Source organism: Rhipicephalus microplus, chromosome 7 (genome assembly GCF_043290135.1).
Source record: "Rhipicephalus microplus isolate Deutch F79 chromosome 7, USDA_Rmic, whole genome shotgun sequence".
Taxonomy (NCBI): Eukaryota; Metazoa; Arthropoda; class Arachnida; order Ixodida; family Ixodidae; genus Rhipicephalus; species Rhipicephalus microplus.
This window is the reverse complement of record NC_134706.1, coordinates 78,078,083-78,100,793: the sequence shown is the minus strand read 5'-3', so window position 1 is coordinate 78,100,793 and position 22,711 is coordinate 78,078,083. Positions and strand designations below refer to the sequence as shown.

The 22,711-nt window shown below is 45.5% G+C and overlaps 1 protein-coding gene across 1 annotated transcript in view; it reads left to right on the top strand.

Moving 5' to 3' along the window:
• The window catches only part of LOC142767512 (uncharacterized), a 35,068-nt gene that overhangs the window by 5,698 nt on the left and 6,659 nt on the right, over positions 1 to 22,711 (top strand). Inside the window, exons 2-3 of the mRNA XM_075869309.1 lie at positions 2,450 to 2,642; positions 14,894 to 15,032. Coding sequence (XP_075725424.1) covers positions 2,534 to 2,642; positions 14,894 to 15,032 — 248 coding nt within the window. The 5' untranslated portion in view covers positions 2,450 to 2,533. The remainder of the gene's footprint in view (positions 1 to 2,449; positions 2,643 to 14,893; positions 15,033 to 22,711) is intronic.

Sequence of the window (22,711 nt, the reverse complement as noted above, 5' to 3'; positions counted from 1 at the left end):
CCTGGCGCCAGACTATGGAGTGCTCGCGTTTTGCTAACGGAGCGTCGCTGTGCCCAACATGCGCGCGCATCAACGCTACACTGAAGTATACTGGGCCCTTCATGACGCGCTCGAGGCCGTTTTCCTAGATCCACATGTACCAAATTGGGTGTTCCGTGACGTCAATGGATTACTAAATATACGACTGGTGTGAAACATGATAATGCTGACACGCGTGTCATGTTAGAACATGACAACATAAAACGCCTATAGCGTGCTCTCGGCCGTTTCGCTTGCTCCACATATACTAAATTTGGTATCACGTGACGTGAATAGATGGCGAAAATAAACGACACATTCAAACATAATAATAATGACGCGGATGTCTTGTACAGCGTTATTTAGCTCCACCTCGTAACGTTGTACTGATTTTAAAGTGACATAACATTTCTCACTCCTGCTTCGCATATCATCGATTCCTACAGTACGTGGGATCTGCCAATTGTTTTGTGCATATTTTCTGTTACTCAATTCTAACCTAACTTGTAACTAGTACTCTTAATTGTTAACCACTTTTTCTAAACACATCAATACATATTTAGTGAAGGAACGCTCCAGCTAATATTTAGGTATTCACGTTGTGGCTCACATACAGGTAATTATTGCTTTTTGGTAAACAATGTTCACAAGCATGAATGCGGCCACCAGTTCAAGATGGCCGGGCGTTGAAAAATTGCATATACTGTCACCGGGTCACTTATTCGTGTGACAGACAGACAGACAGACAGACAGACAGACAGACAGACAGATAGACAGACAGACAGACAGACAGACAGACAGACAGACAGAAAGACAGACAAACAAACATACAGACAGATGGACGCACAGATAGACAGACAGATGAACGCACAGACAAATGGATGGACGCACAGGCAGACGAGAGAAAGAAAGAGAGACAGACAGACAGACAGACAAACAGACAGACAGATGGACGCACAGATAGACAGACGGATGGACGCACAGGCAGACAGACAGACAGAACAGATGGATGCAGAGACAGACGGATGGACGCATGGACAGGCGAGAGAAAGACAGACAGAACGAGAGACAGACAGACGGACGCACAGGCAGACGGATGGACGCACAGACAGGCGAGAGAGAAAGACAGACAGACAGATGAACGCACAGATAGACAGACAGAAGGACGCACGAACAAATGAATGGACGCACAGGCAGGCAGACAGACAGACAGACAGACAGAACAGATGGATTCCCAGACAGACGGATGAACGCACAGGCAGGCGAGAGAAAGACAGACAGAGAGATGGACGCACAGACAGACGGATGACCGCACAGACAGGCGAGACACAGACAGACAGACAGACAGATGGACGCACAGACAGACAGACAGACAGACAGACAGACAGATGGACGCACATACAGACACGCTGACGGACAGAACAGATGAATGCACTGACAGAAGACGGATGGACGCACAGACAGGCGAGACAAAGACCAATAGACAGACAGATGAACGCAAAGACCGACGGATGGATTCACAGAGAGACAGACAGATGGACGCACATACAGACAGACAGACAGAACAGATGGATGCACGGACAGACGGATGGACGCACAGAGAGGCGAGAGAAAGACAGACAGACAGACAGACAGACAGATGGATGGACGGGCAGACATACATACATACATACATACATACATACATACGTACATACATACATACATACATACATACATACATACATACATACATACATACATACATACATACATACATACGTACATACATACAAATAGACAGACAGACAGACAGATGGACGCAAAGACAGCCAGACAGACAGACAGACCGACAGACAGATGGACGCAAAATAGACAGAGAGACAGACAGACAGACAGACAGACAGACAGACAGACAGAAAGATGGACGCACAGAGAGGCGGATGGACGCACAGCCAGACAGCCAGACAGACAGACGAATGCACAGACAGACAGAGAGGATACCTCTGCGTTCAGGTATCCCAAGAAAGACTACCGTATTTGTTACGCCTAATGTTGCTCCTTTTAGCTGGAACACATATACCCTGCAGAACGTTAATCCCCGTTAGAATTGCATGAACATGGCTGTAGGAAAGGAGGGAGACATGGCCAGAATAGATGGCCACCCCCTTCAGTGGCTAAGAGTGGGACGCTCAAAGCCTCTCCCATACTTTGACTTATTAAGGAGGGGGGCGTTGCGACGATACTTCCCTTCCCTCCCTACATGCGAACGCCTATGCGAACGAAGAAGAACAAGCAAAATGAAAAGCAGTAATAGCAGGACGCGTCGCCGCTTAAACGCTTCTCTAGTTTGGCTTATATTTCAGCTTCGCAAACGTTTGAAGACATCTAAATTCATGTGTTGTTCGGTCACGCCACATAGTTCTGCCTCTGAATTGTCCCCTGTGAGCAGGCATTCCAGCTGCTCCTGGACCGCGCCAGGCACAACCGGGACGTGTCCGGCCAGCCGGCGAGCTTCCAGTACACGCTGTGGTGCATGGTGTTGCTGGTAGTTTTCGTCACGGCTGTCGGGGTGGTGCTGCTCAGCAGTGCTGCGCAGCGACAGCGGGACAAGCTCACTTCTACGACGGCACCCCCAACAACGGGTATGTAGTGTGATATCTTTCATATGGGAGCGTCTTTGCATGCGTTATTTGCACAGTCGCACCACGCTTCCACGCACACCTGCAGCACGCAAGTGGCAGCTCTTTTGCCACCCGCTTACGTGTGGTAGCCACATCGTACGTGTCCCGGCACGTACGATTTGGCTTTGCCGAAAACGCATGGGCAGGCCCTAAAGGCTAGATAACTCATGCGATAGATTTGTGTGGACACACACGCATCATCCAGAAAATGTTATTGCCTATTAATTATAACCTAGGGTTTTCAAAGTATATCTATTGTGTGTGTTGCAAGTACACACGAAATTCACAACCTTGTGACCTCGGCCCTAATTTTAATGAGAACGTAAATCATAATAAACCACTTGCAACACCAGATTTGGTTTGTGGCCTTGTTCCTTAAGCATATATTTGAAACGAAAAAAGTGAAGCACTTCTTTTATGAACTTGCACGGAGTGCAAAAGCAGATGCTGTTGCCGCAGCAGTGCATTATAGCAAGTGGAGGAGAAGGTGGACACTTGTATCGCTTTAGACGAAAACGGGTGACACATAAAACACCGATGGCCGCTGTATTACACCTATTTACAACTGCCCTAAGGGGATTATAGTGGCACAGAAGAAGGAGGCCTTCGCAGAATAGAACCGTCAAAGGAGTGCTAACTTTTTTGTGAACTCACATTAGTTTTGTACAAAAAATGTACTTAGTACCACCTTTCTCGTCACTTTCCGACACTGAGAAAGTGAGTGTGCACTACAAAACCATCTTCATTTATTCAACCGTGGCTCTCGAGCGAACAAGCCTCCCATCCTTGAGAAGTTGGTCATTCGCTACTTACAACAGAAAAGCTAAACCATAAAAACAAGATTTATTACTGTTACGAGTAGAAAATAAGTACCTGCCCACATTGTCGCAGGCGTCGGCAGATAATGCAAGTAGTGCCGAAGATATATTATCGTAACGATGAAAGCTGTAGAATAAGAATTGCAACTACCGGTCGTTGTAGCTTAGCAGAGTCAGGTGTAGCGCTACCAAGCGTGATGTAGATCAGGGCGAATTCAGATCAGATCTACAGATCTGACCGAATTCAGATCAGGGCGAAATTCAGCCTCCTGTACATTCACGGAGGGTGAAAAGAACTCAGAAGAAGCCCTGGCGTGACTCTCTGTGAAGCCCAGGTCGCGGGTTCGAATCCCGGCTGCGGCGGCTGCATTTCCAATGAAGGCGGAAATGTTGTAGGCCCATGTGCTCAGATTTCGGTGCACGTTAAAGAACCCCAGGTGGTCGAAATTTCCAGAGCCCTCCAGTACGGCGTCTCTCATATTCATATGGTGGTTTTGGGACGTTAAACACCACATATCGATCGATCGATCTCTGTGAAGCCATGGTGAATCTAGAAGGCGGTCAAGTTGAATGGTAAATTCTCCTCTCTTGCTTTCATTCGAACAGGGCAGTAAAAAGCGTGTTGCTCTCTCCGGCTCGTGAACCACGTAAGAGCACGAGAAAGCGCTGTCAACACTGATTACGGCATGCGCGGTGTCAGCGTTTTCTTGTGATTATCCATGATCTGTACAGAAAACGAGATCGGCCGCGCGCCGCTCGTTACTGTCAGGCTGCGCCTGGTCACCATGCTCGTGTTCTACGTGAAAGCACAGCGGCGTCACCATTTTGCAACCAATGATCTTGTGCCTGGCTAGGTGTGCAATTGACGGTAAAATGCATGTGCTATCTGCAGACCCACGAATACACGCCAAGGAGTGTAGATCTTAAGTAAAGCAGATGTGTTTGAATAAGCTCGAGCAAGTTTTTACACTATACTGAACACGAAGCTATATATGATGTCCTCATCGGGTCCCGTTGGACACGTGTGCTTCGTCCGCTTGTCACAAGCAAATCCTGCCCAACAGTCGCATCTTCGCAATGCGTTAATAGTGCAGGCTGGTCCCGTTCTCTCGTGATTGTCTCAGCATGATTTTGCTGGCTGAGCACATCGAATCTTTCATCTGCTTTGTGCGCTGCACGGCGTATGGGTAGGCGCTCGTTGCAAGCGCTGTTCACGCTACATGGCTACCAGCAGACATAGATCAGCCAAAGTTTCGGAGCTCACTTAAGCTCACTCATGAATTATACTTTGCACTTATGACTCACTCGGACTCATGCTCATTAAAATTTTCTGCAACCGGAATCACTCGGTCTAAAGATCACCAAAGTATTCCTCACTCGGACTTATTCAGACTCAGACTTGACTCCAAGTTGAGTGAGCCGGTGTGAGTGTAGTCATAGGCGCGTTTATCTGGAATTATCTCTTTCAACCATGGTGTCAATGCTTTTTAACACAGATATCTAACCTAATCGACACTGTCCTCGGCGCCTTTCAATATCGTATATATACAAATACGAGTTATGAGTGGTTGCAAACTAGAGAGGACATTTTTTTAAAGCTTACACAGTACAGTATAATTATCAAGAGCTTCCCAGGAAGAGACAGCTGGCGGAGGGAAGAGGGGCTGAGTCAAGGGACTCCCATTTTGATTCACATCTCTGATCAATCTATATCCGAATGGTGTATGAAAGGTACTGCTTTGCAATATGTGCGAGTAGTCGTGAGGGTAAATGTGAATCTAGATAACACTCATAGGAGCGCTGAAGATGTGTTGTTAGGGCCATCGATCAGCAAAAAAAAAAGTGGTACTCAGTAAAGTGGTACTCAGTATCATATAGACAAGCAGAAAGACAACTGTGTTAGCCACCCTTCAGTAGCTTTACTAACAAAAGAATTCGCGCTCCTGTCTGTCAATCAATGAAACTGTTATCGTTTTTATGGTTTTGTTATCGTTGTCGTAAGTGCGCAGTGCATTGTGTGTTTTTTTTTAGGTCACCAGGGAGCGCTGGTCCGAGGGTTAAAAAGAGTCAATGTTTTTCGATTAATAAATCAGTTGTTAGATTGCGCCAGTTTGTATTCCTTTCTTTGTCCTTGTTCGCCTGCGCATACATTTTCAGGATGGATAGATTCCAACTAGGCCGAATCGCAGTTTTGACTCAGTAAGGCTCAATCAAATAATATATCTTGCCCTTTCGACTCACTCGGACTCACACGAAAATTTCCTTCAAAGAGACTCACTACAACTCAAACTCGCACACATATTACTCACCTGGACTGACTAAACACTCAGACTCAAGGCTCGATCTGAATCTGAGTCGACTAATAAGTGAGTTCGGCGACCTATGCCAGCAGGTTATAAAAACTTTACCGAGTGCAGTTACAGCCGGAGGAACACAGCGGGGCGAAGAACGATGCAAAAAATGGATGCCATCCGCCACATTTCGGTACGAGACTGAGATGTAAACGCGCATGCTGCCGCGGTCACCATCACAACATGGCGTGCGATGTATGCATAAAGACGGTTTCCACCTGACATACTTCATGAAAAAGCGGCGGTGCTGTCGTCCATAGTTTAGTTTCACGTGGTAGGCAAAAGCCACTGTGCCTACAGCAGTTGCTGCTGTGTTTTCACGGCTGCGTTCGCTGTCTGTCAAGTGAAAAGAGGAATAAAATAGGTTACCGACGAGCAGTGAGAGGTAATTTGTGCGGGAAGGTACAACAAAAATGCGCTTGGTTTTTTTTTCAGTTTTCTGTTGAGAAGAACCATCGCAAGACGAGCCAAGCAAGACCTTGCCTTGATCGAACAGTTCTGTTTTGGAGCGACTTACCCAGCAAAAATGATTAGTTCTGTCAAGCGGTTGCCTTTGTAATGCGCCGCACCACATTAAATATATTAGCTTTGTGAGAAGACATAGTGAGCTTGTTTACCTGAAAGCACGTTAATTTTGTGAATAGGATGGATATATGTAAGATATGCGAACGATTTTTTTAATATATCTATTGTTAATATTAAGGAGAAGCCTTACACGTGTCAAAAAATTTCGTTATACTCGGGCGTGTGTTTCTTTCTGCATAGGCATGGTTTAATGAAGCAGCAGCTAATGATGACTTACTAGACTTTTCCTGAATGATATGCGACTGTAATGACCAACCCGACACAAGTGTATTGCGCAAGACTGTTCTGGCTGCAGCGCACTTCACGAGATTTTCATGCCTGTGAGAATGCACCAAAATGCAGCACTCGAAAAAACTTGTACAGTATAATAAAGACCTCGTAGGTATTTCGCGGCCTCACTTTGAGCGTATACACGAATTGATCCGCAGATATGGCAGGTAGGTAACGGCATTGTCCAGAGAATCTAGCTGAAGCATTATCGCAAGCGTATTGAGGATGAGTGCCGTCGATATTGTCCTGGTCGCTTGCATCAATAAGTTCCACTGCACATTTCTTATTTGGGAGGATTCACTGTAAAAATTGGTGGCCATGTATTTTTACACCACACATTTGCAATATCACACCCTACACTTTGAGGCAAAAGAATGTTAAAAGGGTGTGTGGTTCGTCCTTTTGGGGAGTAATGGGGCTGCTACAACCAATAATCACTTTAAGGACTAACGTCAGCGGGTCTAACAGTTTGTCCCCACAGACGAGTGCAAAGGACTAACATTCAGTCTTCAGATTTACACCTTAGGGAGTAACCGTTAGTCCTACCATTCACATCGAAGGACTACAATTTATTCCTCACATTTGCACCTTATAGGGCAACTGGTAATCTCCACATTTACACCCTACCGGGCAACCGTTAGTCCTCACAGTTGCACCTCGCCGGACGAACGGTTGATCCACTCAAATACTCCAATCGGATTAAATTGTATCCCCAGTTCAAACATTATTTTTTGTTTATTTTCTGCTAGGCCTAATACATTTTCGCCTGTTTTATGCGCCGTGAGCAACAAATAGCACAGAAAAGAACACGCGAAAAAGCATTGTTAGCCACCAATGTGTAACTGCTTTCGCATTCAAGGCATCAACGAAAGACAAAAGTGAGACATCGAAATCTTTTATTTTGCATACACATGAAGTTTCTTCATTCTTTGAAGTGAATTCACGGTGAAGTGTACAAGTCCAGTCTCGTTGTCACATCTTGTTCATTCCTTGTGGAGCTCCTCCGACGGAAGTGATAAATGACAGGCATTGCAAGCGCACGCAGCCTTCTGCTTGTTGTGTTTCCACGGCTGTACGTGCAATGAGATAGTAAATATAGTTAGACACACGTGACAGAAGATGAAGATGCACGCATATGACAACTACGTGCAAGTTACTATAAAAACATGCGTGTAAATAATGACACACAAATAATTTCACCTTCACATCTCGCACAGTCCTTCTGAAGCTGCTCTGACCAAAGAGATGGATGACAGGCATCGCAGCCGCCAGCGCACCCAGCCTTCAGCATGGTGTGTGCCCACGGCTTTGCAATAAGTATATCAAATAGTGAATCACACGTGACAGAAGATGAATACGAATGCATAGGAGAAATGCGTTCATGTGAAATAAAAACATACGTGAGATATGACATGCTAATAATTTTACCGTAATGTCACACATCGTAAGAATCATTTCAATCTCCGCAGCGCAACAGCTTACGAGTGGCGGCCGCATGCACAACTCCGCCAACCACCATGCGGCCAACAAATCGGCGAGTCCTAAGCGAGCGACGTCGTTCAGCTCGAGAAAGCGAACGCGAGACCAAACACGGCACTGCACGCGGAGTGTCTACCGCCAGCGAACTTTTAACAGGAGAGCGAGCGTACGCTTGGCTTCCACGACGAACAGCGCCGAGCTGGTTTAGAGCTAGCGCCGAAGAAATCGACAGTAATGCGGCTCTTTTCCATAAACTCGAGCGAGAGTGCAGCGCGCAAACGCAAGTTCACCGCCGCGGCCAGCGGACGGCGCCAAGCTGTTTGCGACCAACTGACGGGGAAGCCGACTGTAATGGCGACCAATTTTCACTGAGTTCCGACGCTAACAAGAGCACCGCCAGCCCGTGCTGTGCACATACAGCACGCGACATACTACAACCAAGCTCGTTACGAGAACCCGTAACGTTTTTTCGGTGACTCCTAACACAGAGACCAGGTCTCAGCCCAATATCGTCAGCTCGGAGCTTATCGCGGCGGCGAAGACAGGCGAGCACTCGATGAGCGAGCGTACGGGAGGCTGACGGCAATGCGGCCAATTTCCAGGCGGTCGCAAAGCACAGGCGAACTGTACATGCCGAAGCTGATTTTCGCGATGCATTTCGTGCGTGCGATATACAACACGACCAAGCCCGTTGCCGGCAAGCGCGATCCGTATCGCAAACGCGACAAGTAGAATAGAATTAAGAATGATAACCTACTTGCGAAAGAATCCAGCGCTGATTTATGCCCTGAGTCGGACTGAAGTATATATCCGATAGGCCTGCTGTCCTTCACGGCTGCCATGTTGACCTGTTTGATGTATTATGACGCCAAGCGCCATAATACATCCAAAGTTTTCTGCGTCTTCCGTGAAAAAAACAATCTTGAATTTCTAGCATAGGGCAGTCTTTGTTATAATTGAAGAGAGGAGGGCAACTTCACCAATTCTGAAGGACTCGAGTTTCGCATGACTGGTGTTTCCATCAGGCTAGCGCAGCGGAATGTCACCGCAGGCGTATGTGAAGCATCTCGTTGCTGCCAGAAAAAAATAGAAGTGTGAGGTTTAACATGCCGGAGTCAATACATAACAATGAGCCACACACTGCAGCAGCGCTTACATTCTAGGATGTCTATTGCAAAACGAAATGTGAAAAAAAAACAATGGTAGGTTCGGCCAAACGTTACTTGGCAAGCCATATAAATGTTGATGCGGTAGATGCTCTTCACATGATGTCTCAGATAGCAATATTCAGGAAGAAAATGTGCAGCACCTCAAGAAGGCATATTTGTATCAGCTAAAGATACCCTTATGTTCAGTTGTTCCCTATACACAGCTGAGTGACCTTTCTATGAGCCAATTTACCAATGGGCATTCTAAGGGAGGTCATGTGTGTAGCAAATAGCACGTAGCGTCTGCTAATGTTAAAATACATATTTATCTCGTGCACATAGTTGCTCTCAATTCTACTGTTCTATCATACGCTGCAGCGTAATTAATTGTGCAATACCTGTAAGCACAAGCCGAGCATGCAAAGCCTTCTTGAAAGCAACCATTTGCAGAGGCTACGTGATAATCTTCAGCGTATTTCCTTGTACCTGACGTGAACGGCTGGACAAAGCTATAGACAAATAAATGTACACCGTGCTACCTTCAAAAAATGCTTTAAACTTAGAAAAATAGGGTGCACTTGTTCACTCGGTTGACGAGTCACAACCACAAGATTTGTGAACGAAGCAATATATCTTAAGGCACGCACAAATATTCTGATTCTTTGTGTGACATAGTCACATATAGCTTGCCGATACACATCTATCTGAGCGCAACAATATGTGAAGCTTTTATTATTTGAACGTCTTGTTCGTTCACAGCGGAACAGGTTACTGCTCTGTTGGACAAATTGGAATAAGCAAACCGTAGTTTCCAAAAAGAAAGCATTATTAAACGTTAGCGCCCAGTGTGAATGTCTTCTTATTTATTTTGTACTGCCTTCTACATGTGCCACAAAGACATTTGTTGAGGATGTGCTACCATTCAAACCAACATCCCATACTTGGTCAACGTGATGGAAATACAAACATTAAGAACACTGCCACCTCTAGTAAGTGCATAACACTTCAGGATTTTGGAACAGCAAGGAGGTGCACATGAAAGTTAAGCCCAGTCTTGCAGATCTTTGAACGAGAATTTTTAAGGAAGGGAGAGGTCAACATGCTGTAGCACTTTTAAACCCACGAAACATCTTCAGAAAACAGGGTAAAGGCGAGTCAAGAAACACTGTTGTGAAGGCCTGCGCACGGACAGCTTTGTGAATCTAGGCCCAAGTGTTATGCTTTGTGCAAGCCAAAACCCGTGTAAATAGGGAAAGCGTACTTCTAGTAGCACCAGCGTAAACAAATATTGGCAGTTGGCTTTCTAGTACAAAAAGCAATCCCTGCAATGAAAACAAACATTTTATCTTAATGGTAACAGTGGAAGCACACACACGGGCCAGCGGAGCCATGTCAAATTGTCAGTGCCAGTGTAACCATGTGGCATGATAAAATAATCGCTGGCCAACTTATGCGCAGTTTGCCCTCCAAAAAGCGGCGCTTTCATATACGTAGTACAAGACGACTGCACTTACCAAAGTTCACTTGCTTTGTGTATTTATCACCATTGGGGGCATCAGTATTTGCGTTAAAAACAAATTTGTGTCATACACCTGAAAAAAAAGTAGTAAAGGGCATGCGTCAAATGTCGTTTAATTTGATTTAATTTGATAGCAGTGAAGTCTGGTAAAGACAGCCAAGTGGGAGTCAGTATATTGATACGCATGCAGCAAATCCCAAACAGCGTTATTTAGGTTGCCGAAATTTTTGTCCATTGGAATTACGTCAAAATGTGACTTCAACGACTTGCCAAGTTTTCACAGCGCATAAAGATTTCATAATTCAGAATAATGACAACAATAACGTGAACGTACAGCATTTATGATTGTCTTTCACAATATTCAGTTTTGCGAAGGTTTTGCATCACTAAAGAAATCTGAAAGGTTTGGGTCATTCCTCCTCCCATTGTTCTATTCATATGTAAAAAGCTCGCTTGATGGTGCGCTTATAAAATAACACGTTCAGCGTAGAGGTGAAACAAGTGACGCAGTGATGTAAGGAGATTTTTTTAGGGAGGGGGGGGGGGGTCCACTTATTCGAATTGGAGGCCGGGCAAGCAGTTATGGTCGTCATATTGGGCTCCCTATGCCCGTCCCAAAAAAATTCCCTGCGCCACCGCCTGGCTATGCTAGTGAAGTGATGCGAAAATGATTTGTTCACTTACTAGTTTACATACACTTTACAGCTCTAAAAAATGCGGCCGAAGGCCCCAACACCCAGCTGTTAACGTTACATAAAGCCGATGATAGAAAAGTACCAGTTTGAAGGCAGCTACAACACCGCCCCAATGTTTTTTTCAAACGAAGTGTAGTTGCAGAAAGGAACTTTTAACTGCGCAAGTACACTGGTACTGCAGTGGTGACAGAGGCAGCAAGAGGGTATGCAGGCGGTATTAATAGAGGTAATTTAGGCCGATACGGCTAGCAATGGATACGGTGAATAAGCAAGAGCAAATCATTTCTCTTTTGATAGCGCAACCACTCAACAATGTATTTGGAGAAAAAACAAACAAAACTCAACATTTTTTGCAAGCTGTGAACAAGCAGAAATTCGGGGTTGAAAATGCCCAAACCAATGTTAAACTGTAATCACCCATACTGTAAGAGCATTAAATGTTGCTGGAAATACCACTCACCGCACGCTGATGCATGCACAATCTTTTGTCCGACGAGCAAACAGGCTTGCAGATAGCTGAAAACGTGTTTACGTTGTGTTTGTTCCATCTAGCAGCAAAATTCACAACAAAATTGCACTCTCTGAAGATAAATATGCACTAACCTTCACCTTCATTAAGTAGAAACGCTAATCTGCGTCACACACGCACGATCAGAACATAGCACACAAGCTCGCATGTCCATGTGCTCGCCGACCACAAACCATATCAACATGAGTAGTGCGAACGCGAACCTAGTTGCGCCGAAAAAAAAATCGAGCAGTGGCAGCACAGGCGTCAGCGCAATGCTTTCAGTGTGTTCTCCTAATACACTTATAAAAAAAAACTGAGGTACACTAAAACTCACAATTAAATATAAAAAATTGAGTGTAATTTTTATTCAGTGCTAGTATACATAAACACTGAATATTGATGGCTTTGTAAATTACATCGCTTGCTATACTAGCGCCACACTTGTCGTGCGGGCGCAGATTTGTCATTCTGCCCTCAAACTAGACGTTGAAGCGTGCTACTAAGTTTTTACGGCTGATGAAAAGTGCGTCTGGGTCTGCTTTTTTTTTCTCCGACATATTCGGGGGTTGGGCGACTCCTTTTGCACAAGTTTTGGTGCTTGATCGGCTTTGACGCCCTTCCCTACTAGACGAACGGCCTGTCTAGGCTTTTTTTTTACATCATTGTTTTGCACGTCTTTCGGCGTTTGGTCCGCTTCGACGTGCCAACTCTACATCCTGCTGCTGCGTGTGTTAGGCACTTGCAGTAGCTGTATTCTCAGGCCTTCTGTGTTCAGCCAGCGCTGCCTATTTATTATCTGCAGATGCTAAAATAAATCACTGTTTAGGTTTGGTGAAGTTTGGCACACAGGACAAATAATAATCTGGCCCGTGAATATTAATGTGACCGGCATGCATATTTATGTGCGGTGTCCTTCAGGGGAGTAACCTTTGCGTGACGATAGCATTTACAGCGGTTCCTCTTTCCGTTGATCCCTTAGAAACTTAAGACTAACAGTTGCTCACCCGTGTTCAAACCTGTCGTCCATCTTGTTCCGCTTGGTCCTTTCGGGGAGTAACAGTTTGTCTGAAAGTATAAAAACAGCCGTTGCTTCCTTTTCGGCCATTTTTGGCTTAGAGTGTACCTTGAAGCCAGAGATATACAGCGTGGCGTGGTGACGTGTCGAGACTTCCTCCAGTTTTCATGGGTGCAGCAAAACGTAAAAGCAGCAGCCCACGCTGATCCAAGCGTACACACAAGCACCACGTCGTAATTCCTAGATCGTCGAATCCAGGCAGCCGTCATCGAGCACTTCGAGCGCGACGCACAAGCACCACATCGTAATTCCTAGATAGTCGAATCCAGGTGGCCGTGATTGAGCACTCCGGGCGCGACGCAACGCGAACCATCGCCAGCAAAATACGAGGAAAGATTGAGCCAGGAGAAGAGGAGGACGACTAGTGACCTTTGCAACGCTTTGCGCGCTGCCTCTGATTTCCGGGCGGTTCATTTCTTTGGAGCGTGTTTGTAGACTAAGTGGTTTGCACGTGGCACACTTCTCTCTGTTGTTCCCCCTCGAAGGTCTATCCGTTCATCGCGTGCGCCTATTGGGCTCCGTTACTCTTTTTAGTGTAATTTCACCTTAGAGTTTAGAGCTTCCTAATGAACTGGGTCTATTGTTATCCTATTAGCTGACAGATTAAAATGCACACGTGGGACATTGACTACCGAAATGGCGATGACATATTGTGAGCTAACCAAATTTAGATAGGTACGCGTGTGACAGAGACTGCCGCAACTGCGATGACTTTTCGCAAATGCCATCACCGTTAAAATAGCTCACGTTTTTATAAAGCTCAAAGCTACAGCTACATGTCAACAAGGCTGATGTGTTCACTGCAACTTCCTCTGCTGCAGCCGCCGCTTGTAAAGATGCTTGAAACAGCTTTTAAAAACAGCTTTGGCCCCTGATGCGCCTACTGTCACGTGATCATAAAGGGTTGTAGCGTAGTTTCGGCTGAGACGGGTGGTGGAGCTTAAGCGCCGGGCGTCGCTACCATCGACGGCACCTACCATTGCTTACTAACCTGGGATATGTTTATACGGTTACGTGGGGCACTGTGTTGCGATATTCACTATAGGTACAATGGCGGCGTTATCATGGTAATGCCACCATTGCACCCTTTGTGTAAAGCCGCTAAGACGTCATTTGGTCCACACTTTCCTCGCAGTGTCTTGGCAGTGCAGTGCCTCTTTTTTATTTTTGTTTCTGCGCGTGTGCTTAAAATAAGATGATTTATAAAGAGCAGCGAGATGGTAAAGATTCTTCCGTAATAATGTAGTATGGCATGCTTCTACAAACAGTGGTTTTGGTGCATTAAATCGCAAAAATACAATGAGGAGTATTATATTGACATTCAAGTTGATTGCTGTTTTGCGTGTTTGAGTCATGTTGTGCAGTCTGACACACAATGTCATGAAAAGCGTGACGAAATTATTGCGCACCCTTACTTGTAATGCCGAACACGTAAGAAAAAGGAAGGTACGAGTGGCGTAACAAAAAAGAAACCCGTTGCGGTTTTGACGGTGTTCAGGTGAGAAGGCTAGCGACATGCAGTTACCAGGAAGCGTTGTTTTTGGATTCACTCTGTCCCTTAAATTATGACGTACGCATGGACCTGCCATATCGGTACAGCATGGTGACGACGTCCTAAAGACGATAGTTACAGTCAATACAATGGCCAATAGATGAAAATATAGCACCATACTTCAGTGTTATGTTTGCCCAAAGAGGAAGCCGTGGCTAACCACCCAAACACGAATCTCATGACTCAGACGAACGTAATGTGACATGCAGACAAACCTGACGATGAGGACGATGACGAGGATAACGACTACCAGGTTGCCGTGGAGCGACATATCTCCGGCCAAGATTCAACCGATTCTACTACCGACGAGCATGGCGAAGATGCCGGCTCTGGCATTGACACATACAGGTAACCGTGAGACTTAATTTGCCCGAGGGTATTTGCAAGTTGTCACTGATATGCGGGAACAAATTATGATGAGTTCCATATCCACGCTCCTTCCTTTCCATAACTCGTTAACGTTGGTGCTCCAAACAATCATATTTGCCCGCGTACATGTAGCCCTGGTTAGCACTAACTGCTATGTGTCACTCACTACTGGCTAAGATTTACTTCCTTGAACTTCACGCAGACCAAGTGGGACATAAAAAAGCGGGATAATTGCACAAAAACACTCTGTACAACGAATCAAACCACTTCACTAAAAAATTATCTGAACACTACTTATCAATAATATTCCACGCAGCAATAGGAATTCAAGAATAAAGCAATAATGCTATTATACTTAGTGCTAACAGTCGTCCTGTGAGCCAGTTTCTAACTTTGAAAGCCAAGATCGACTTTGTATTAGACACGCAAACACCGTACCTCTCCATCGCTGACAAAAAGAATGCAAGAAAGAGACACTGCGAACCACTGCGTCATCAAGCGGTCGCAGCAGTCAGAAGTTCGTATTCGAGTTATGGCTAATGTCGGCTACACATGGCTGACGGACGGAAAGTACTAAATAACTCGAAAGCAGGCTATCCGCTTTCATAAATGCAACGTCATTATTTATCGTCAATAAAAAGATGCACCTGAGTATGGAATCTTGAAAGATATGTTTAGGCCAGGCTTTTACGCAAAATCTTCAAAATGTTTATGTACAGACATTTACGTCTTCAGTAGCAATTTCTCTAGATTGGCAGCACTGGTAACTTTTGTAGTTTATTTATGAGGCTGTGAAATCGCGCTATCAACAGGTGCAAACAAAAAAGAAGAAAAAGCTAAATCAATATACGGCAATCTTAGTTTGTGACTGACACTGATTTCTTCAAAATATATACAAAACAAAATAAAGCAAAAGAGGTGATTTGGTTACTCATGGTTAAACGAAGCTATAGTGTATATCTGTGGCGCCAACAAGCACGTAAAGGCCTAATCACAAGCAGCGTTCTTGTTGGTGTTCTCTGGCTTAGTGTCTCTTAATGCTATGATACAAATGATAGAGTGTCTAGAAATAAACTGGCTAGTGTGCTGAGCGCTGGCTAAGAGCTGGCCCCGTAGCTGATGACTGCCGGCGGCGCGCGTATGGCGCACTGCTGTGCGAGTGGGCGCATTTGCGTTCAAACCTTTCAATGCGCTCTGCAAGCACTGCGAAGCTTTCAGGAGTTCGAGCCGTGCGAGGCCAACTTTTAATAAAGAAGATAGTCTTTCTTGGGGACCTTCAACGCAACAAAAAAATTTGGTCTGTCTGTCTGCACATTTGCCTGTGTTTCCGCCCTTAACAGTATTTTAAACGGCACCAAAGTGGCCAAACGGTACTCCAAACGGCCGACCTTATCCGCAGCGCCCACGAATATTGCTCTGCCCCGCCGCGGTGGTCTAGTGGCTAAGGTACTCGGCTGCTGACCCGCAGGTCGCGGGTTCGATTCCCGGCTGCGGCGGCTGCATTTCCGATGGAGGCGGAAATGTTGTAGGCCCGTGTACTCAGATTTGGGTGCACGTTAAAGAACCCCAGGTGGTCAAAATTTCCGGAGCCCTCCACTACGGCGTCTCTTATAATCAAATGGTGGTTTTGGGACGTTAAACCCTACGAATCAATCAATCAATGAATATTGCTCAATATTCAGCGCTATTAATTGTGCAATTGTCAATTAAAAAGCAATGGTTGCGCATTTCTGAGGCACCATAACAACACATCAATGTGTGGCTCTTAGTAGAAAAGGCACAGATCAGTAATTTTAAGGACCATAGCGTTTATCACGTTGCACTGACTATGTAACGCTCGCACGAAAAGGCGAGTGTTTCCAACACTTTGCTAAGACGACACGGTGGTGGCACCGACCTATCGCCTTGCGTTCTACACTTTATCACCTCCGAGACGGACACGCAGGGCGCGCGCGCATCGTTTCCTAAGATAACTACCAGGTAACACTCATGTCTCACGTGGAACGTGACTTGATGCATTCGTTCACCTCACCTCCCCTGCACGCTCGAAACACTCTAACGCAGCGCGTTCAGAATACCGTTCACCAACTTTCTTGCGCAGAACATAAAATAAACGTTTTGTTCATTCTCTCCAGACGTCTTTCGACGACATTTGCAGTGTAACATGCAGATACGGGGTCAATTTTTTTCTGTATTTTCGTAGTCATTTTCTTACAAAATGCTTTACTGTATAAGAACGACTCGATTGCTTTCACAGTAATGGCACTTTGCAATACCAAATGAAGATTATTTCATGGCATACATTTCGCCATCCGCTACTGCCCGCAAAAAAAAAATGACAGATGCCACGTAACTTGGGAATCAGTGCTGTGCAAAGCATGCGGATGAAAGGTGACTTTGTTGTATTTTTTTATTAGGCGAAAAATTTGAAGAGGCGCTAAATATATGCAAGAAATTGGATAGCCAACACTGAAACCAGAATTGGCGTTTCACGAACATTAGGCTCTTCTTGCAAAGTATTTCGGAGACCTAGCGTGGCTCTGTGATGGAATACTTGATTTCAATGCCGAATGCTTGGCTTCAATTCCTCTGCTGGGACACAAACGTTTATTATTTGCATTCGTAGGGACAACGTTGCCAATGTCAGCTTTTTCTTAACGCTCACGCGTTAAATAAATAAGATGTGGTGAGAAGGGTTCGACTGCACATGTGACGGGATTGTGACTATTTCATGTCAGGATTAGCGAGTCGTATTCATCAAACCATCTTACCCGCCCACTCTAATTTTGGTTTACCCTAAGTTAATGGGGTGATCGTGAGAGCACCCAGAAGTAGGCGATTTCACAGACAGACAGACAGACAGACAGACAGACAGACAGACAGACAGACAGACAGACAGACAGACAGACAGACAGACAGACGGATAGATAGATAGATCGATAGATAGATAGATAGATAGATAGATAGATAGATAGATAGATAGATAGATAGATAGATAGATAGATAGATAGATAGATAGGTGCTCAAAGTGACTGCAGTACGCAAATAAATTATTTTAAAGACCATTCACAGTATAACCACCAGTTATTTTAAAATTTTGCTTTGTTCTTGAGAGCGAGACTTATCACAGAAGACCGAAAAATCTTTACCTCTTAGCCTGCTTTCCAGTAGGATTGAGTTAAAATAAATGATAACATGCCAATGATCAATCTGACACTCGTCGCATATGACACACAATACATTTTTGCAAAGGGAGTCCGACGTTGAAATGGGGACAAAAAGGGTGTGACTGAAATGCGAAGCGGTATTTTCAATGTCTTTAAAGATTGATACTTGAAGTTTTGCCTAAATGGTGATTTCATTCGCAGCAACGTTCACCCCAATCAGAAAATATAGTTCGATGTAGTTATTCTGAAAATGCCTTTCGCACACGACAGCCTCCAGCGTCAGCCTTCTGTCTGCCCTCTTGATCCTACTTTTCCATTCAGGAAACCGTGCTGGATCAGTTAGTTCAGGGAACTAAACACATTTTTCTTGTTCGACCGATAACTGCTTCGGCACAGCCCCGCCACGGTGGTCTAGTGGCTAAGGTACTCGGCTGCTGACCCACAGGTCGCGGGATCAAATCGCGGCTGTGGCGGCTGCATTTCCGATGGAGGCGAAAATTTTAAAGGCCCGTGTACTCGATTTGGGTGCACGTTAAAGAACCCCAGGTGGTCAGAATTTCCGCAGTCCTCCACTACGGCGTCTCTCATAATCAAATAGTGGTTTTGGGACGTTAAACACCACAAATCAATCAATCAACTGCTTCATCACAGTGGCACAAAACCCGCCCTTTCTTTGCATTGCTGCTTAGATATTAACATCTGAGGATGTTTCCGCCTTTATCTGGCGTCGTCGAAATTCACAGTGTGGCGTTCTTTTCTTCTTTTTCTGGCACGACACACTTGGGACATAAGCTAGTAGTGGGTAGTCTGTTAAGGAGAGAAGAGGTAGTTGGAACAATGGTAGAGATGCATTAATAAACCGCGCTGTGTTTTCGGCCATTGCCTGTGGCGGCAACGCTTCAAAGAGGAGCTCATGCTTGCGAACTTCTGACGTGATGCGATGAATGCGGAACTTGTTCTCCACTTGAATGAACCATAAGGAGGGATCGGCCAGCCACAGCTGTGGTAGCATCATGGTAGTAATACCTCCAACAACACCCGAAGAGGCTACATGGCCGGGTGCAGTGGCAGCGGTACCAGGGCTGAGGCTGTCGAAATGCTCACGCTGCTTCATGGAAGGTCGAGTTCGTAGTCCGAGTCACCAATAAATAAACACTCTGAAACGCGGTTGCGGAAACACGGTGTGGTTTATTAATTCATCTCCGCCATTGTTCCAACTACCTCTTCTCTCCTTAGCAGACTACCCACTACTAGCTTATGTCCCAAGTGTGTCGTGCCAGAAGAAGAAGAAAAGTATGCTACAACAGTAAACAGACGATAGCTATCACACATATTTTTACACGTGGCGAGGCTCCGGCACCAACAGTACGAGAGAAATTTTGCGCGTTCGTGCACCCACTTGACACACAGCGTCGCATGTGGCATCTGCGTGCAGTCATCACATGCGGGGCCACCCTCTCTCGTAAGGAATGCGCGCGCCTAGCACACTAGCCAGTAATATATTTAGACACTATACAAATGGCGCCAAAGAAAGTGACCAACCACATAGAAAACGCTGAGACCGGCGCCGGCCCAGTGTCTTACAATGTGACCAAAGGAAATGAACTTGAGTCCTCACAAAGCATGTGTCAGCGTCCATCAGCGGACCAACAAGAAATGTTTCCTATTATAATTTTTACGTCTAATTTTTTATTCTTGAGTAAAGGAAACAAGTCAAAGTGCCATCAAAAGGTCATTTTTGCTATTTTCACTTGTAGCGCCATCTATTTTGGGAGAAATAACCACAAACTTGTAACATGTAGCCTCTGAGCTCAGAAGTTGTCTCAAACTTTTCAGGCCGTGCTTTCTGTCAAAACACACTGGCTTACTAGACTGCTGATGAACTTAAGGATAACGCTCAGAAACGGTTCGAAAAAATTCCGAACGTTTGCTGTCCAATTTTCTGAGGAACAAGCTAAGTGAAATACAAGCTTAATTTGAGAACTTGTGGGTCACACAGAGCACAGTGACGACCTAGTAGATCTGGGACGGGCAGCCATTACAGCAGCGACGAAGCTGTTGGGTAGCGGAAGTCGCTGCCGGCCACGCGCTGATTGGTTCTCCGTTCATCAAACCGCTTTTGGCGTCGTCTTCGACGCTGCATATAACTGAGTCGACCTGAAATGCACGTTTTGTCTATCGTTATTGGTAGCGTTGATGCCGACAGAGACCGGCGTATACAAAACACCAGGAAAACACCAGCAGAGACGCCGCATGGTTTGGCCCTAATGCATGCCACGTCGGCGTTTCGTGCAACAAACAGTGACACGCTGTCAATACTTTTCTCCTTATCTACGGCAAGGTTGTCCCGTGACAAGAGCCCAGGTCTTGCCGACTGGAAAAGTAGTATCTTCAGGAAAAAAAGAAACACACGGCGCATGTGCGTTGTTATAATGACGCACCTGGGAGCACAAGGAATAGAAAATAGGTGTCGGCGGAGCTTCGGCGTCAAATGCATGGGCAAATTCGTTTTCTACGTTCCTACCGGAAGGAAGAGAGCTGTCAATATAATAATTGCGTAAACGTCAATAGACGCCTTGTATGTGTAGGCATATGGTGGGGTATGGGCTAAACTTTTCCCTTCGGGTGTTAAACTTGCGGAACTGCTTGTTATTTACACACTGACCATTAGTTCCTAATTTCATATAATATGAGTCTAAATAATGCTTTATAAACTACTTACAAACACCACACGCACCATTCCAGTGCTCGACTGTTCGTTGTGAGCTTCCTCAAAGAACCACTGACATACCTTGTGACTGCTTCTGAGCTCCAACTACTTCGCAAGGTGTCATTCTAAAACAGGTAGCGCTACTCTTCAGTTTCACTACATGATCAAAGAAAGCAGCGTAATATTGAAAAGAAAAAAAAACCCTCACGCACCAAACGCTGAACTCCTTACATCAAGGTAAAAGTCGTGGCTTTTGAAAATAAGTTCGCACATTCTCCCTTAACAGAAAGTATGTTTGCTAATCGAGGCTCATGTACTCATACACTTTTGTTTATCTATGCGCTAAAATAATTCAGGTGCTACGAATTGTATTATATAATTATAACTGATATAACATACGAACTGTATATGTAAATTATCTGGCGTGCCGAGGTAAAACGAAGGGCACTAAAAAATAAAAAGAAATGCAACACCGCCTCACCATACCTAGGCGAACTCACTTTTGAGTCCACTCTTTTAGGCTCAGATCAAACCGTGAGTTGGAATGCGAGTGTGTCCGGCTGAGTAACGTTTTGCTGAATTTGAGTACGAATGAGTCCGGTGGAAGATGAAACGAATGAGTCCAGTGGAAAAACAATTTTGTCAGAGTGAGTCCAAGTGAGCCCAGCTCAGGAAACTTTTGTTCAATCTGATTCTCATTGTGTCAAAAGCGCAGAGTATATTATCGCGGGGTCGTGATGTGGCCGAAGACAGGAGACTTCGTGTTGGGATTTCACTGTTTATTTGGGCGAACCTGTGGCCAGTAAACGGAAAGTCCGATTTACAGCAGCAGTCTTGCACAGATAGCAGTCTCGGACTGATAGCGGCGAACGGAGCGTCGGCCTTCGTTCAAACAACTCACAAGCGGTGAAGCGCGTCGGCATTTATACTCTTGCCGTCGAATGTTCTAGCGTTATCGCTGGCGGTGGCGTAGGTTCCAGAACAATCTGTACCGTTCACACAGTGGGCGTGATCTTATCGAAATGATCTACTACAGTCCGGAACCTTCTCGAAAACTACAGGCGCGGTTCGCGCTGAGAATCGTGTGGTGTTTTGGGACGATAACAAAAACTTGGGAAATGGAACGTGGCATTGCCCCCCTCTGAAAAAAGGCATCGTCCCGATGCTTTAACTAAAGATGAAGGTACAATAATAATGCAAGAAAGTACAATGAATAAATAACGATGAAACAATAATACAAAAAACACTGTTTTAGTTTGTTAACGCGCATGAAACGGCTTGAGGCGCGCGACATGCACGACTTCAGGTCGCGATCGACGTCATTGAGAGTTCGTGATGCCGTCGGGGACAACCTCGTAATCAAGTGGGCCGAGACGTCGAACCACCCCGTACGGTCCGCAGTAGCGTCGCAGAAGCTTTTCACTTAGTCCACGTCGGCGTATCGGCGTCCACACCCAAACACGTTCACCGGGCTGGTATTCCACGAAGCGTCGTCGAAGGTTGTAACGGTGGCTGTCTGTCGTCTGTTGATTCTTGATACGGAGACGCGCAAGTTGTCGGGCTTCTTCGGCACGTTGAAGGTACTCGCTCACATCGAGGCTTCCTTCGTCGGTGACGTTGGGTAACATGGCATCGAGCGTCGTTGCGGGCTCCTTCCGTAGACCAATTTGTATGGAGATATCTGCGTCGTCTCCTGCACCGCCGTGTTGTATGCGAAGGTCACGTACGGAAGAATGGCGTCCCATGTCTTGTGTTCGACATCGACGTACATTAACAGCATG